The sequence below is a fragment of the Balaenoptera ricei genome, chromosome 8, assembly GCF_028023285.1.
Source record: "Balaenoptera ricei isolate mBalRic1 chromosome 8, mBalRic1.hap2, whole genome shotgun sequence".
Classification (NCBI taxonomy): domain Eukaryota; kingdom Metazoa; phylum Chordata; class Mammalia; order Artiodactyla; family Balaenopteridae; genus Balaenoptera; species Balaenoptera ricei.
The window spans coordinates 14,379,463-14,392,881 of record NC_082646.1 but is presented as its reverse complement, the minus strand read 5'-3'; the positions used below and the strand labels follow the sequence as shown (position 1 = coordinate 14,392,881).

The 13,419-nt window shown below is 51.2% G+C and overlaps 1 protein-coding gene across 1 annotated transcript; it reads right to left on the bottom strand.

Moving 5' to 3' along the window:
• Window positions 1-9,117: 9,117 nt before the first annotated feature.
• Window positions 9,118-11,132, bottom strand: SMIM35 (small integral membrane protein 35). Its single transcript, XM_059929286.1, has 3 exons — window positions 10,940-11,132; window positions 9,906-9,939; window positions 9,118-9,217 (listed from the first exon to the last, which is right to left on the bottom strand). Exons 1-3 carry the CDS (start codon window positions 11,130-11,132, stop codon window positions 9,118-9,120), a joined length of 327 nt encoding a protein of 108 aa, XP_059785269.1.
• Between the last annotated feature and the right edge of the window lie 2,287 nt (window positions 11,133-13,419).

Below are 13,419 nucleotides of genomic sequence, written 5' to 3'. Positions count from 1 at the left end.
TGAAATATGGCCATGGAAGGGAGACATGGGCATGGGGGAAAAGGGAGACGGTGAGTTCTGGAGTTGATATGACAGGTCAGCCAAGGAGAAGATCCTCCAGCAGTTGGCAAGGCAGGCCTGGCATTGGGTGAGGGCTCAGAGCTGAGGATTCGGATATGAAAGCCTTTGTGCTATGACCCACTTAGGTCAAGTTCACATTCAAAGGTATGGAGAAGACCACCAAGCTCCTCTGCAGCCAATATACAGTTAAAATACTCACCTCATGATCGCCCACCTAGAGGAAAAGCAGGCTGCCATTCCTCTGCTCTTAGCCATGCCTATGCTGGGCACCTGTCTTGCAGACCCCACTGTCATTGGTGCCATGTTGTTCCTTGGACAATCACAGCCCACCACAAGGGTGCAGCTGAGGGGTTTTAGTAAATCAGCTGATCTGTAGGGCTGGTTAGCTCTGGAGTAGGCACAGGGAGTGGTGCTGTTGAAGATTGGTACATGACCAGCAAAGGTCTGGGTGTGGGTGCCACACCTGTATACCTCTACCTGCACAAGGAAGGAGGGGCTGGTGGAGGTTAAGTCCTCATGATGGCCCTGGAGAGAACAGACACATTCTTCAGGATCCTGCTAACTAGTCATGCAAATCCTAGGCACCCCTCTACCTATCCCCCAGGGCACTCAAATCACCTGGGGGTACTTGTCTTCCTAAACTTTTCCTCAAGGCCCAGAATTTCTAAGGCTAGTTCCCAGGGACCTGCTTAATAAACAAGTTCCAGGTGATCAAGTTGCAGGTGACTCCCATATACATTAAAGTCTGAGAGTCACTGCTTTCGAGAATAACTTGATGATTTTCTGCTTGTTCTATTAAACTCAACCCTTCTCTCCTCACTGCTCCTAGATGGTATCACCCAGTCCATACCTTTAAATGCCATCTGGATGCTGGTGACTTCCAAATGCCCAAGCAGGACTTCTCCCTAACTCTGCTGCCTCCTGAGCAGCTCCATTTAGATGTCTAGCACGCATCTCAAAAATATGTCTACAGCAGAACTCTTGACTCCCTCACACACTCATTCCTCCCCCAGTCTTCCCCTCCTGAGTAAATGGCACCATCATTTACCCAGTTGTTCATAACAAAAAACCAGGAGTCATCCCTTCACAACACACATCTGATCCATCAGGTAGGTCCTATCAGCTCCACCTTCCAAAGAGATGGTGAACCCAACCACTTGTCACCACTCCCACATGATCATCCTGGTCATATCCATTATCATGTCTCACCTGGACCACTGTTCATCCCCTTCCTGCCCCTCTATTTCCACTCCTGCTCCGTTAGTCTAATCCAGCATGATTTGTACAGTATACTTACTCTAGTGCAGTAGCCAACGTGATCTTTATAACATATGACTCAGGTCATGTTATTCCCCTGCTGGAAGCCCTCTCCTTTGCTCTTGGTCCAAAAGGGTGGTAAAATCCAGATGAGTTGGTATCTGCCCACCCTCTCGACACACCTGCTGCAGCCTCCCCCTGCCCACTGCTTCAAGCTAATTTCCATCTCAGGTCATTTGCCCTTGTTCCTCCCAGGTCTTATCCTGCATTCCCTCCTCATTTAATTCAAGTGTCTCCTCAAATGGAGACTCTTTGAAGAAGTCTCTCCTCACCACCCTCCCCAAGTATCCGCCCCACCTCTACTTCATCCCTCTATCCCCAGCTTATTTCCTTCAGAGCACTTATCATTATCTGAAGTGACATGATCGATTTATGTGTTTATTTGCTCATAGTCTGTCTCTCCCAATAAAATATAAGATCTGTAAAGACAGGGACTTTATCTCTTTTGTTCACTCCTACATTCCCAAACTTCAGTTTGTATTTGTTGAAGGAATGAATGAGCAAGTAAATAAATGAATACAGACAGACTTACAATATAAGGCTGTAAGTGCTGCCTTAGCCTAGATTGCCCCATCCAGAAGCAGAGCCTGATTCAAGGACTTGTGGGCAGGTGGTTTATTTAGAAGGCAATCAGAGGGAACAAGAGTGAGGGAACAGGAGAAGGAAAAGCCAAAACAAGAATATGTTATCAGGCTGGTCATGCTGGGAGAAACTGGACCCTGATCCCACTGGAATGTTTCTTGGAGCATATAGAGGCCTCTTCCAACTGTCCCCTGAGCATTAACAGTAGAAGTCCTAATCCATCAGCTCCTGAACTTCACTGGCTGAGGCTTCCCTCCAGAGATGTTGACTCATCTGTACTCTCGGGCTGCTGGTGAACAGAGCTGCATGGGCTCCCCCAGAACAGAAGGAGCCAGGGCAGAAAGCAAGTGATGTGCAGTGGGCACTGCAGAAGAGACTGATTAGCACAAAGTCGGTCAGAGCCCACTCAGAACTGGCCAGAATCAGGGGTGGAGCCAAGAGGATGTAAGAGATCATAAGAAGCATCAGCTGAACGTGCTGTGATGGAGATGTGCACAGCGGTCCATAGGAGGGGCATTTGGTCCAGCTAGAGTGTTCAATGCATGTTTGTTGGACTGAATTGAAAGGAGAAAAATACACGATTTATTAGATTATGCTAAGTGAGGTTGGGAGACTTCCAAAACTTGAGATATGATCTGAGCCCACAGTTCAAACCTGGGGCAAAGAAACCACACATCTAGTAGAACAAGCACTGTGTGGCATGATACAATGGAGTGAAGAAAGCAAAACACTCACATGGAGGAAGTGCCCATCAGTCCACCCAGGCTGAAAGGACCAATCCATGGACAAGCTTCCAAGGCAAGGTGGCTGGTCTGGAGCTGCCCCCAAGGGCAAAAGGGAAGAGGCAACAGACCCAAGGAGTGGAAAGAATGCTCAGGAGTGGAATGGAACTCAGGAGACCTGAGTTCTATCGTCACCCAGCTCAATCTTGTCATGTCAACTCTGGGCCTCAGTCTTCTCATCTGCCAAATGGAGAGAGTAATCTTCCATCTGACTCCTCTCAGGAATGCATTGGGCATACTGCTGTCATTGAACATACAACATTCAGTGCTCATTTCACTGTGAGCTCTTGGAGAGCAGGGACTCCTCCTGATTTCTCTCTGTATCCTTCACACCCAACCAATGGCTAATATATAGCATAGGTGCTCAGTACATTTTTGATGAATAAATGAATGCCTGAAGGAGTGGATTTCCTCACAGAGAAAAGCATGTGAAAGATGTTGAAGTAGTATAATCTCCAAATATGAGATGGCAATGTGGTAATGGTAGCCTGAGGCTGAATGTGTACTTGGGAGACATTAGACTGAGCCGAAATGAAAGCAGTCAGGATATAAATTTGATTTTATTTTCAGGCTTGTCATCTTCTCGGCCTCACCATATTATACCATGCTTATTCCCTTCTCTGCTGTTTTCACCCTATAGCTCTTAGGTGTTGGAGGGACTCAGGGCTACAGACTAAACAGGAAGCCTAGAGCAAGGGGATGTGGTCAGGAGGCAAGGCAAGGGACCGTGAAAACATTGAACATGCAGCCATTCACCCCTTCAGCAAACATTCATTGAGCACCTGTCGTGGGTGGGCCCTCTGGGAATACAGCTGGCGACAAGACACGATCCCTCTCTTCCTTGGCTCACCTCTGCAGTGGACACACACACACACACACACACACACACACACACACACACACACTCAGAGGTGTCTCTGCCTACCTCCTCCCCTGCCTCCCTCCCCCAGCACTGGGGAACTGAAGTCACCCACACTCTGAAATAGCCTTGCAGCTGGAAGGGACCTCAGAATCCTCAAGTCCAATGGCAGCCTTATACAAACAAGGCACCTGGGACCCACCAGCTACTGGGGCTAGACCTGAAGATGAGGCTTCTTACCTTTTCCACCCCTCTGCCTCTCTATGGCTCCCTGCTTGTGTATGAGAAACCTCACCCTAGGCTTTGGGGAGGGGGAGACTACCCCCATGGCTCTGCAGGAAAAATCCAAGAGACAGGGAGTCTACCAGGATCTCTGGCACTGCCCCACCTGTTGTTTTGTTGGCCTGTTGCTGCTCTGGGCAGACAGAACATTTTCACTTCTGGTCCCCAAGTGTGAGAATTCACCAGGCCACTGGCTTCCTGTTTTGTACCAGATCTGCTTAAATATCACTGTTTCTAGACGGTTTTTGATCACTAAGCACTTTAAAAAATACAGTAATGGTAGACCCATCTACTCCCACTTTGAGGTTCTCAGAACCCTGGGCCAGAGAGAGGGACACCATAGACACTGGGCCCTCCATGGTCAGTGGCATGGAGCAAGGTCATTACAGCTGAAAAGGAAGCTACAGGAGAGCAGAGCTCCCTCCTCACCTGTCCAGCTTCTTCATGGGTTTGGCCATTATCCCTCAAATAGAAAAAGTCACTGTGAGCACTTTCTCCAGATCTGTATCAGTTGATGATCAAAGGATTGAACATGATTGAGGACGGGAAGAGAAAATCGAAAGTTTTGGTTTTCCGAGCACCCGGGATTGGACCAAGGATGAAGCAACACCCAAGATTCCCTGAAGAGACTGAAGAATCTTTCAACATAATTTCCTGAGTTCCTGGCTATGGCCAGAGCCGTGCAAGGTACCATAAAGAACTCAGAAAAGGTATAAGATCTGAATTTTGCCTGCAAAAAGTACGCATCAAATAGGAGAGAGTGAGGTTAATCTCAAGAGAGATTGGATTCCTGCACAGTGCCTAGCACATTTCCTGGCCTATTAGAGAAGCTGCATAAATGAATGAATACAAGGGAATGATCAATAATTAAGTTATGGTAGCCAGAGAGTATTTGTAATTAAAACTCAGAAGACAAGAAGATCCATAGATGTTGAAGAAGTTTCTCTGGAGAAGTGAAAATTGAGATGACCTAAAGAATGGGCAGAATTTGATGATTTGGAGGTGAAAGGGGATATAAAAAATAAAAGAAAGAATGAGGAATGGGTGAGTGAGAAGCTCAGGGCTGAGGACAAGGCCTGGAGAGGCCCGGCTTCTGAGAAGCCCTTCTCACCACACCAGGGGACCTGGAAAAGAGATTAGAGACCAGAGTGAGGGGGCCAGGGAGCTCAGGGAGCTGCTAGCTTGGGCAGAAGCTAAAAGTGAGGAAGAGTTATAAAGAAAACACATTCTTGCCTGGCCTTAAGCAAATCATTTCACCAGACCCTGAGCCTCTGTTCCATCACCTGTGAGGCTGAGAGGATGAAGTGAGACAGTGCATTTGAAGTCCCTGCTTTGCACTGATCTTTGTTCAGCAAATGTTAGTGTTTTACCTTCCTTCTCAAGAAGGGCTCGCTTGGGAATGGTCCAGTCTCGGGAGCTGGTCAGACTTAGCCAAGGTCAAAGAAAGACTGAGTAATATTTAGGATCCTAAACCATCAGGGTCTAAGGGAACTTCAGCCATCACCTTTCAGCTGCCACCTCCTGCGTTAGAGAGTTATAACTACACTTTGTATTATACTTGCCTCTTTTGTGTATTGAATGCCTACTAAGTGACAGGTCCTATGCTAAACACAGAGAGTACAGAGATTAGAAGGTGAGACTCTTTTTCTCCTTCAAGTAAAAGAGAGGAACCTTGGAGAAGTAGTCCAGTCCTTGATTGCCAGATGCTGAAATTGAAGCCCAGGGCGGTGAAGTGACAGCCCATGGCCACACAGCATGGCAGGACAGGTCAAGACCAGACCCTGTTCTACAGTGTTCAACCCTCCTCCCACCAGCCCTCAGATCAGGCTGCATCTGTGAGGCCTCAGATTCTACTCTGGCTCCAGTGCAGTCAGTGGCTGGCTGTGCAGCCTTAGGCAAAGCATATACCTCTCTGAGCCTCAGCCTCTCCATATGTAAAACGGGACCAGTAATCATCTCCACGTCACAAGGTTCAAGACACAGTAACATGCATGGAAATGCATTGTACTCTGCAGACTGCGTATTGTATCAGCAGTTTCTGCTCTTCCTCATGTCACCTTGGCATCTTTCTCTAGGACAGGCAGCCTTCTGTGACCAGAGAAACTGGGTGTTTCTCTCCACTCAGCAGGCATTTATTAAGCACCGCCTATGGACTCCACTTTTAGCAGTTACTAAAAACCTGTGGGACGTAACCCTGCCTGGTCGGGTGGCATCAAGTCTAGAGTCCTGAGGGAAGCCACAGGCAAGATGAGACTTAAGCCAACCATGGAGACTAGATGTGGCTGGGGGTGGGAGTGGAGAGGAGAAGGCATTCTAGGCAAAGGCAGCTCTGGCAAAGACACCAAAGAGGAACACGGTGGCAGTGAACATGGGAAGGGCCAGCCCACGGAACTGCTGACGCTGGTGACTGCTTCCTGGCTCCTGGGGCCAGTGAGATGAAGAATAGGTAAGGGGAGGGGGAGGGCCTCGGGGGGTCGGTGCTGGCACGGCCATGGGTCTGGGTGCCCAGCCAATGCCCAGACCAACCAGACTTGAAGCCAGATTTCTTGGCATCTTCTCCCTTATCGTTTCTGAATCAGCTGGAATCTGCCCCCAACGGAAACATGTAGAATCCAGGGTAAAGAAAGCCCTGCCAGTCAGTCAGACTACGGAAGTCAGGAAAACGAGGGGGAGGCAGAGGGGACAGGGAACGCGTCAGAGGACCCAAAAAGAGGAAGTGGCCCCGTCTCAGTTCTGCTCCCAACTGAGGAGCAGAATGGAGGAAATACCCTCCATTCTCCCAGCCCTCGGCAGCTGTCCCTGTCTCCTAACCTGAAGCCACCAAACCGGGGGCCAAGACCACCTGGGCTCTGGGCCCCATCCTTTCAGTTTTTCCCAAGGCCGCTGAGTTCTGAGCACTTTCAGGGGCCTAGGACAGTCCTGCCGGGACTGCAGACCCAGGATCCACACTGAGCAGGGCATAGCTGAGAGTGTATTGAGGCTGGACACCCCCTGGGTTAGGAAATGGGGCTCAGCCCTCAGAACTGAAATGCAAGGAAGAAGGACACCAAAGTCAGCCCTTCCCCCGCAATAGGCCTTCAAGGAAGGGAGGGATCCAAAGTCACTGGGGGGCTCCTCCCCAGCCCCACCTACTCAGGAATAGAGGAGTTAGGGCCCAGCTGAAGACCTCCAAATCCAGAGATTTGGTTTATTAAGTTGGAGGCTGGCTACATTGAGAGAATGGCCCCCAGACCCTGGAGGGAAGTAAGGGGATAGCAGCTATAAGTCCCCTCTCCTTCCTTCCTTCCTTCCTTCCTTCCTTCCTTCCTTCCTTCCTTCCTTGGCAATCTGCTAGGACCCAAAGTGAGAAAGAAACCAGGCCTCAGGAAAGAGAGGATAGGAGGACAAATAACGTGACTTCTCTCCTCCTCGCCTATCACGGTCCTGGGCTTCTGCATCTTGTCCGCCTTGTTGCTGGGACCTGGGCAGGGAGACCAGTGGCTGGTAGTTCTAACTGCAGTTTCAGCAGTGGCAGGGCCCCCTCAGGCCCTGCTCCATCCACAGCTGCCCCAGGAACTCAATCTCTCTGGATTGAACAACCCTGCATTAAGTACCTACTAAGCTGACATCCCAGTTCAGGCCCCAGCTGGGGTCCAGTAGGACACAGACCGGAGGAAGGAGTGAGGACTCATGAACAAACTGTTCCCCTGTCACAAAGCTATACTTGGTTCTTGATTTCCCATGTGCATTATCTGTTTTTTTCAGGCTAATCTTGGTTCCTCTTCCCCAGTCTCACCATTTCTGGTCCACTTTCCACATCACACGACAGGCCTTGCATGGGAAATGGAGAACACGGGAGACTGAGCTTGCCACACCATGCCCACTCCATCACAGGAACCCAAAAACAAGAATGTGTTTCAAGACCGTTCCCAGCACTGCCCTCAAAATTGTTTGGGAGGCACCAAGGCTGGTCAGCAGCAGGGAAAACAGCCCCCGGTGGTGGACATGTGTGTGGGAGGGCATGAGGGGCTGGGGGACTTGCTGAAAGTGCCAGAACCAAATGCAAGTCAAGGCCTAAGCTCAGCCTTCAGCTCTTAGGGGAACTTGGCTTCTGGTAGGAAGGTTGAAAGTGCAATCACCCTCCCTCCCACATGACTTTGCCTATGGAGGATGTGACAGGTTTTCTGGCCCTTGTGTCAGTCCTGCAGGGAAGTGACTGGGGATGCCCCAGGTAACAGGCCCCACCCACACCGGCCAGCTGGGCACCTGGAACTCCGCCCACAGGCTCAGAGGCCTCCCGGGAACCAGCCCTTTCTCGCTGGGACACGGCCATCTCTGTTTCTGTGAGAAAGCCATTGTGACTCCACACACTCTGTCCCCAGAGGCCTGACTCTCCTGGGGGACTCTCATGCCACAGGCTGGTGGTGTCCCCAGAGAAGACTCCTCAATGTTCACAAGAGGGGGCCAGGCCAGGCCGTGAAGACCCAGGAGTGAAGGCAGGGGAGGCCGGGAGGGGCAGGCGCTGAGCCAGAAGCCTCCTCCTGCAGAAAAAAAAAAAAAAGGGAACGTGACAAAGAGATGAGTCTTGGGAAAGATTCCTCTAAACCATCACATCAGGGCAGAGGGAGGAACACACGGAAGAGGTGAGTGTGGAGTCCTGTGGGGAAGAGATGAGAGAGAAACTGAGGGTCTGTGAGGGACTGCTGGAGGGAGGAAATGTTTAGATGGGAGAAAGCAACTGTGCTGTGAAGAGGGATGGGCTCGAAGGCGGGAGAGGAAAGGTGTGACCAAAGGGTCAGCCAGCCAGGAAACAGGGATGGCTCCTGGGCTTAGAAAGTTCAGAAGTTCTGCAGCTGTGGTTCTTGGAGAGGGTGGCCATCTGGAATCTTCATCTCAGAGCAAAGGGTTGAGATACAAAGCTCTAGTCTAGAAATTTCCATCTGATCAGAAATAAAACTTCCCCAGGAAAGAAAGGCAGGACATGGATCCAGTGGAAAAGGAGCGGTCCAGGGCTAGCAGGAGGTGGAGAGTGGGAGACAGCATGACCCCAGGCCTTCATTCCTGAGATCATCCCCACAGCACTCACTCTCCAGAAGGTGGGGGATGAACCAAATCATCTCCGGGTTCCAAGCAGTCCTTGGTGCTAGGCTTGGGGTGCCTGGACCATCTGAGGACCACACTGGGACATCAGACTCACTCAGTTCAGCAACCTTCCACTCACCTCTCTGGGGCTCCAGAAAGCTGACGCTCCCCTCATCAGACCAGTCTGTTGGAGAACTTCATGTAGCCGCCATCTGGACTGCTGATGTGGCCACTGATGGTGAAGGGTGGACCCATCTCCAGATCCTTCATGTTCCTGAGAAAGATGAGCCAATCAAGTTACTGGGGCTGAGAACCAGGCCTCTCCCTGGGACCAGAGCATGGGAAGAACTTCTGGCAGTGACTCACTGACTCACTGGCTTATCTTCCAGAATCAGCGTTACCCCATCTCTCAGGCCAGATGAGAAGCTGCCATGTGACAAAGAGCAGATGAGATGACTTATCACAAGAGGAGTTTCCAAATCTCACACCCTGAATGCCTGATTGTCTTCATTTGACGGCATGTTATGCCTGAGATTAAATTATTTGTAATCAGGCAGGTGTCCACCACAGACAGTGAAATGCTTGAAGACAGAAGCTATGCCCAGTTATCTTTGTACCCTTAGAAACTAACACCACAATACCTGCTACAATAGATCTTTACCGAATACATGATGAGTGAATGAATAAATGAATGAATGGACGGATGGATGGTGCCTGCCCAGGGGTGAATGGTCAGAGGAGCACTGTCATTTGGATCTTACATGGTCCTGTCCATGTTCAAGTTTTCGTTCATGGAACTTTCTAAAGGGACCCTGGCTCCTTCCTTTTCTCTTGTTTGTTTAGGGACATGGGGAGGAGACAGGGAAGGCAAGCAGTAAATTTGAGCTCCATCTTTGATTCTTTCTCAAGCATACCGAACCCCCCATGCCCATCCCACCCAGATCTGCTCTGAATCTACTCACCGGATTTGGTACAAGTTGAAGACAAAATTAGGCCCTAGAAAGACAATCGGAAAAGAGAGGGTTAGTACCTCCAGGGAGAGCGGCCCGTCACTCTTCTGGGAGCATCTAGTGCTCCCTCAGCCCTGTCTGGAAGGTGTGGGGTGGCTAGGCAGGGCTGCAGGATGCCATGGGAGGTTCCCAGTCCTGCAGCGTCTGCTTCCTGCCCCAGACCCACGGGTACACCCCTTCTTCCCAGACAGAACCACCAGTCTTTGAGGCTAGATCCTGCCACTGGGGTTCCCTCCATCAAGGGCACTGATTACTCTGGGAAGGAGGCTTAAATCCAGACTCTACCACTTTCCAACTCTGTGACTTTAGCCTCACATCCTCATCTATAAAAAAGAGAGACTAAGAATTTCATCTTCGCATGGAATTTTTTAAAAAAAATCATACTAGGCACAAGTGCATTGGCACATAGTAGGTGCTCAACAGACATCTGCGGAAGCTGTTGAACTTAACTGCACATCTGGGAGATGTGCTCTGCCTCTCGGCACTCCAGCATGCCCTCCCAGTTCTCCTGGGTCCCATGGGAAGTGCAGATGTGGATGAGAGTTGGGAGCACCCCAGCAAATTCCAGGAGACGCCCAGTGAGGCTGAAGCATCGGCAAGCTTAGGAGAGAGTCCCAGGAGAGGGCAGGGCAAGAGAGGCTCTAGGAGCCAGGGTAGAACACAGCTGGAGCTTGGACTGTCTAGCCCGTCGCCCTCAGCCCTGAGGCCCACACAGGCCTGGGAGGTGGACTCCTGTGAGCTCTGAAGGAAGAGGAAGCTGACTGCTTGCTGGGGGAGGAGAAGAGCCTCCACTCCCTCAATAAAGGCCCCACCCGCCCCCCCCCCCCCCACCGACACCTCAAGTCTTCAACCACTGCGGGCACCACAGGAAATATTTTTGCATGACTCCGTGCTGAAGAGTTTGCAGCCCCACCTGGCCTGGCCAAATGCCACAGGAGAGGAGGGACTGGGCTGAGCCTGGGTGACAGGGTCCAGCGCTCACTCACCCTCCCAGCAGTACCCACGCTGGTACCACTTGGCCAGGCTGTAGCCCAGGATGGACACGAGCAGCAGCGAGAGCCCCAGGCAGAGGAGAAGGCCCAAGGTGCTGATGGAGTCGTCACCTGCAGAGAGACACACATCCTTCACCCAGCTGCCCAGAGCCCTCTCGCAGCCCCGTATGCCAACTGACTGCATCATGTTCCAAATTTCCTCTCCTCCCTCCCCACTGCCATCAAAATGACTGTCCCCTAAGAATCTGGATCCTGGCCAGCTAGTTCAGCTAAGTCATGCTAAGATGTGAATGTCTGATACCTGATTTTTTACAGTCAGCTTGTTTTTCCAAAGTAACAGTCCTCTAACAGTAGAGAGAATTTGGAGCTGGGAAGCCTTCCTGAAGCTGTCAGGCTTTCTATGTGTTGAAAAAGGCACTGCTGTTTGGGGAGAAGCCCAGGACGTCTCTCCTCTGCATGAAGCAGGAAGGGCAGCCTGGAGGGCCCCCGAGAGCAGAGACACACAGATCCTTGATCGTCTCCCCACAAAGCCCTCGTATGTGGTAGCAGGGTGTTAACCCCTGGGCTCTGTTTGCTGCTTATACTTATCACTTCTTCCCTTTTTGTGGTATGAGCTCTTGGTTAAATTTATATTTTATTTGTAAAGCCAAACCAAGAAAAAGAGAGAAAGAGAGGGAGGGAGAGAGAGGGAGAGTGGAAACGTGCTGAAGCAGAAGCAGAGCAGGAAACCAGGTTTGCAGGGACAAGTTGACCATGGGGGCACACGGAGACAGCCCACCCCTGCTGAGGCAGGGAAGGAAGAGGCAGGGCAGCCCCACTCCTGCTGGATGAGGGGCCAGGAGTGTGGAAGAATCATCTGATTCCCCATCTCCATGGCTTGGTGTCTTGAGGCTCCAGAGGCGTTGCCAAGAGGCCAGACGTGCAAGGTTACGCACAGCCTTTGGTACAGCAGGCTTGCGTGCGAAGCCCATGCCCATCATTTGCAAAATGTGGGACCCGAGCAAACCCCTGTCCCTCGCAAGACTTCAATTTGCTCTTATGAAAAATAAGCATAATAATAAATACACATGGATTTGTTGTGGTGATTAGTGGAGATGCCATATATAGAGCACTTGGGAGAGGACCTGGCATACAGGAAGTGCTCAGTAGATGTTAATTACATCATTACTGTTGTTGTCATTATTATCATCAAATAGTGAATTGTATTCTTAAATAGTTCACAATTTCCCCATGTCCTTCTTCCCATTAAAGCAGCCAGGTTATTCTCTGAGAGAGTATGACAGCCGAATGCAGGGAGAAAGTGTCTCTCCTCCTACTTTTAGATTCCAAAAGCCCAGACCCTTAGAGAAATGGCAAGGATTCCCAACATAGACAAGAGATGAACAGAACCAAGATTACCCTTCTCACTATACTAGGGGAAAATTTCCAGCCTGGGGGAGGGGAAGGGAGAAAGTGAGGTAAGAGAGATGGGGAAAAAGTACTGGAAAACATTGAAAAGTTGTCAATGGGCCACAGAGAAAAAGTCCTTACTCCCGGATCAAAGTGGAGCCCCGGGGAGGCAACAGAATTCCCAGGTAGAGTTGTGGGATCCGAGAGCTGGACTGAGCCCCAGAAAGACAGCAAGAGCCCAGTAAGGGAGACCTTCAAGACGGTGGAGGAGTAAGACGTGGAGATCACCTTCCTCCCCATAAATACATCAGGAATACATCTACATGGGGAACAACTCCTACAGAACACCTACTGAACGCTGGCAGAAGACTTCCCAAAAGGCAAGAAACTCCCCACGTACCTGGGTAGAGCAAAAGGAAAAAGAAATAACAGAGACAAAAGAATAGGGATGGGACCTGCACCAGTGGGAGGGAGCTGTGAAGGAGGAAAGGTTTCCACACACTAGGAAGCCCCTTCGCGGGCGGAGACTGCGGGTGGCGGAGGGGGGAAGCTTCGGGTCCACGGAGGAGAGCGCAGCCACAGGGGTGCGGAGGGCAAAGCGGAGAGATTCCCGCGCGGAGGATCAGTGCCGACCAGCACTCAGCAGCCCGAGAGGCTTGTGCGCTCACCCGCCGGGGCGGGCGGGGCTGGGAGCTGAGGCTCGGGCTTTGGTCGGATCACAGGGAGAGGACTGGGGTTGGCGGCGTGAACACAGCCTGAAGGGGGCTAGTGCACCATGGCTAGCCGGGAGGGAGTCCGGGAAAAGGTCTGGACCTGCCTAAGAGGCAAGAGACCATTCTTTCGGGGTGCGCGTGGAGAGGGGATTCAGAGCACCGCCTAAACGAGCTCCAGAGACTGGCGCGAGCCACGGCGATCAGCGCGGACCCCAGAGACGGGCATGAGACGCTAAGGCTGCTGCTGCCGCCACCAAGAAGCCTGTGTGCGAGCCCAGGTCACTCTCCACACCTCCCCTCCCTGGAGCCTGTGCAGCTCGCCACTGCCGGGGTCCCGTGATCCAGGGACAACTTCCCCGGGAGAACGCACGG

Coding starts and splice junctions, on each gene's coding strand:
- SMIM35 (XM_059929286.1), bottom strand. CDS start 11,132: ATGATGCAGTCAGTTGGCATACGGGGCTGCGAGAGGGCTCTGGGCAGC. Junction 9,940..10,939: donor GCGTGGGTACTGCTGGGAGG/GTGAGTGAGCGC, acceptor TTGTCTTTCTAG/GGCCTAATTTTGTCTTCAAC. Junction 9,218..9,905: donor TTCAACTTGTACCAAATCCG/GTGAGTAGATTC, acceptor CATCTTTCTCAG/GAACATGAAGGATCTGGAGA.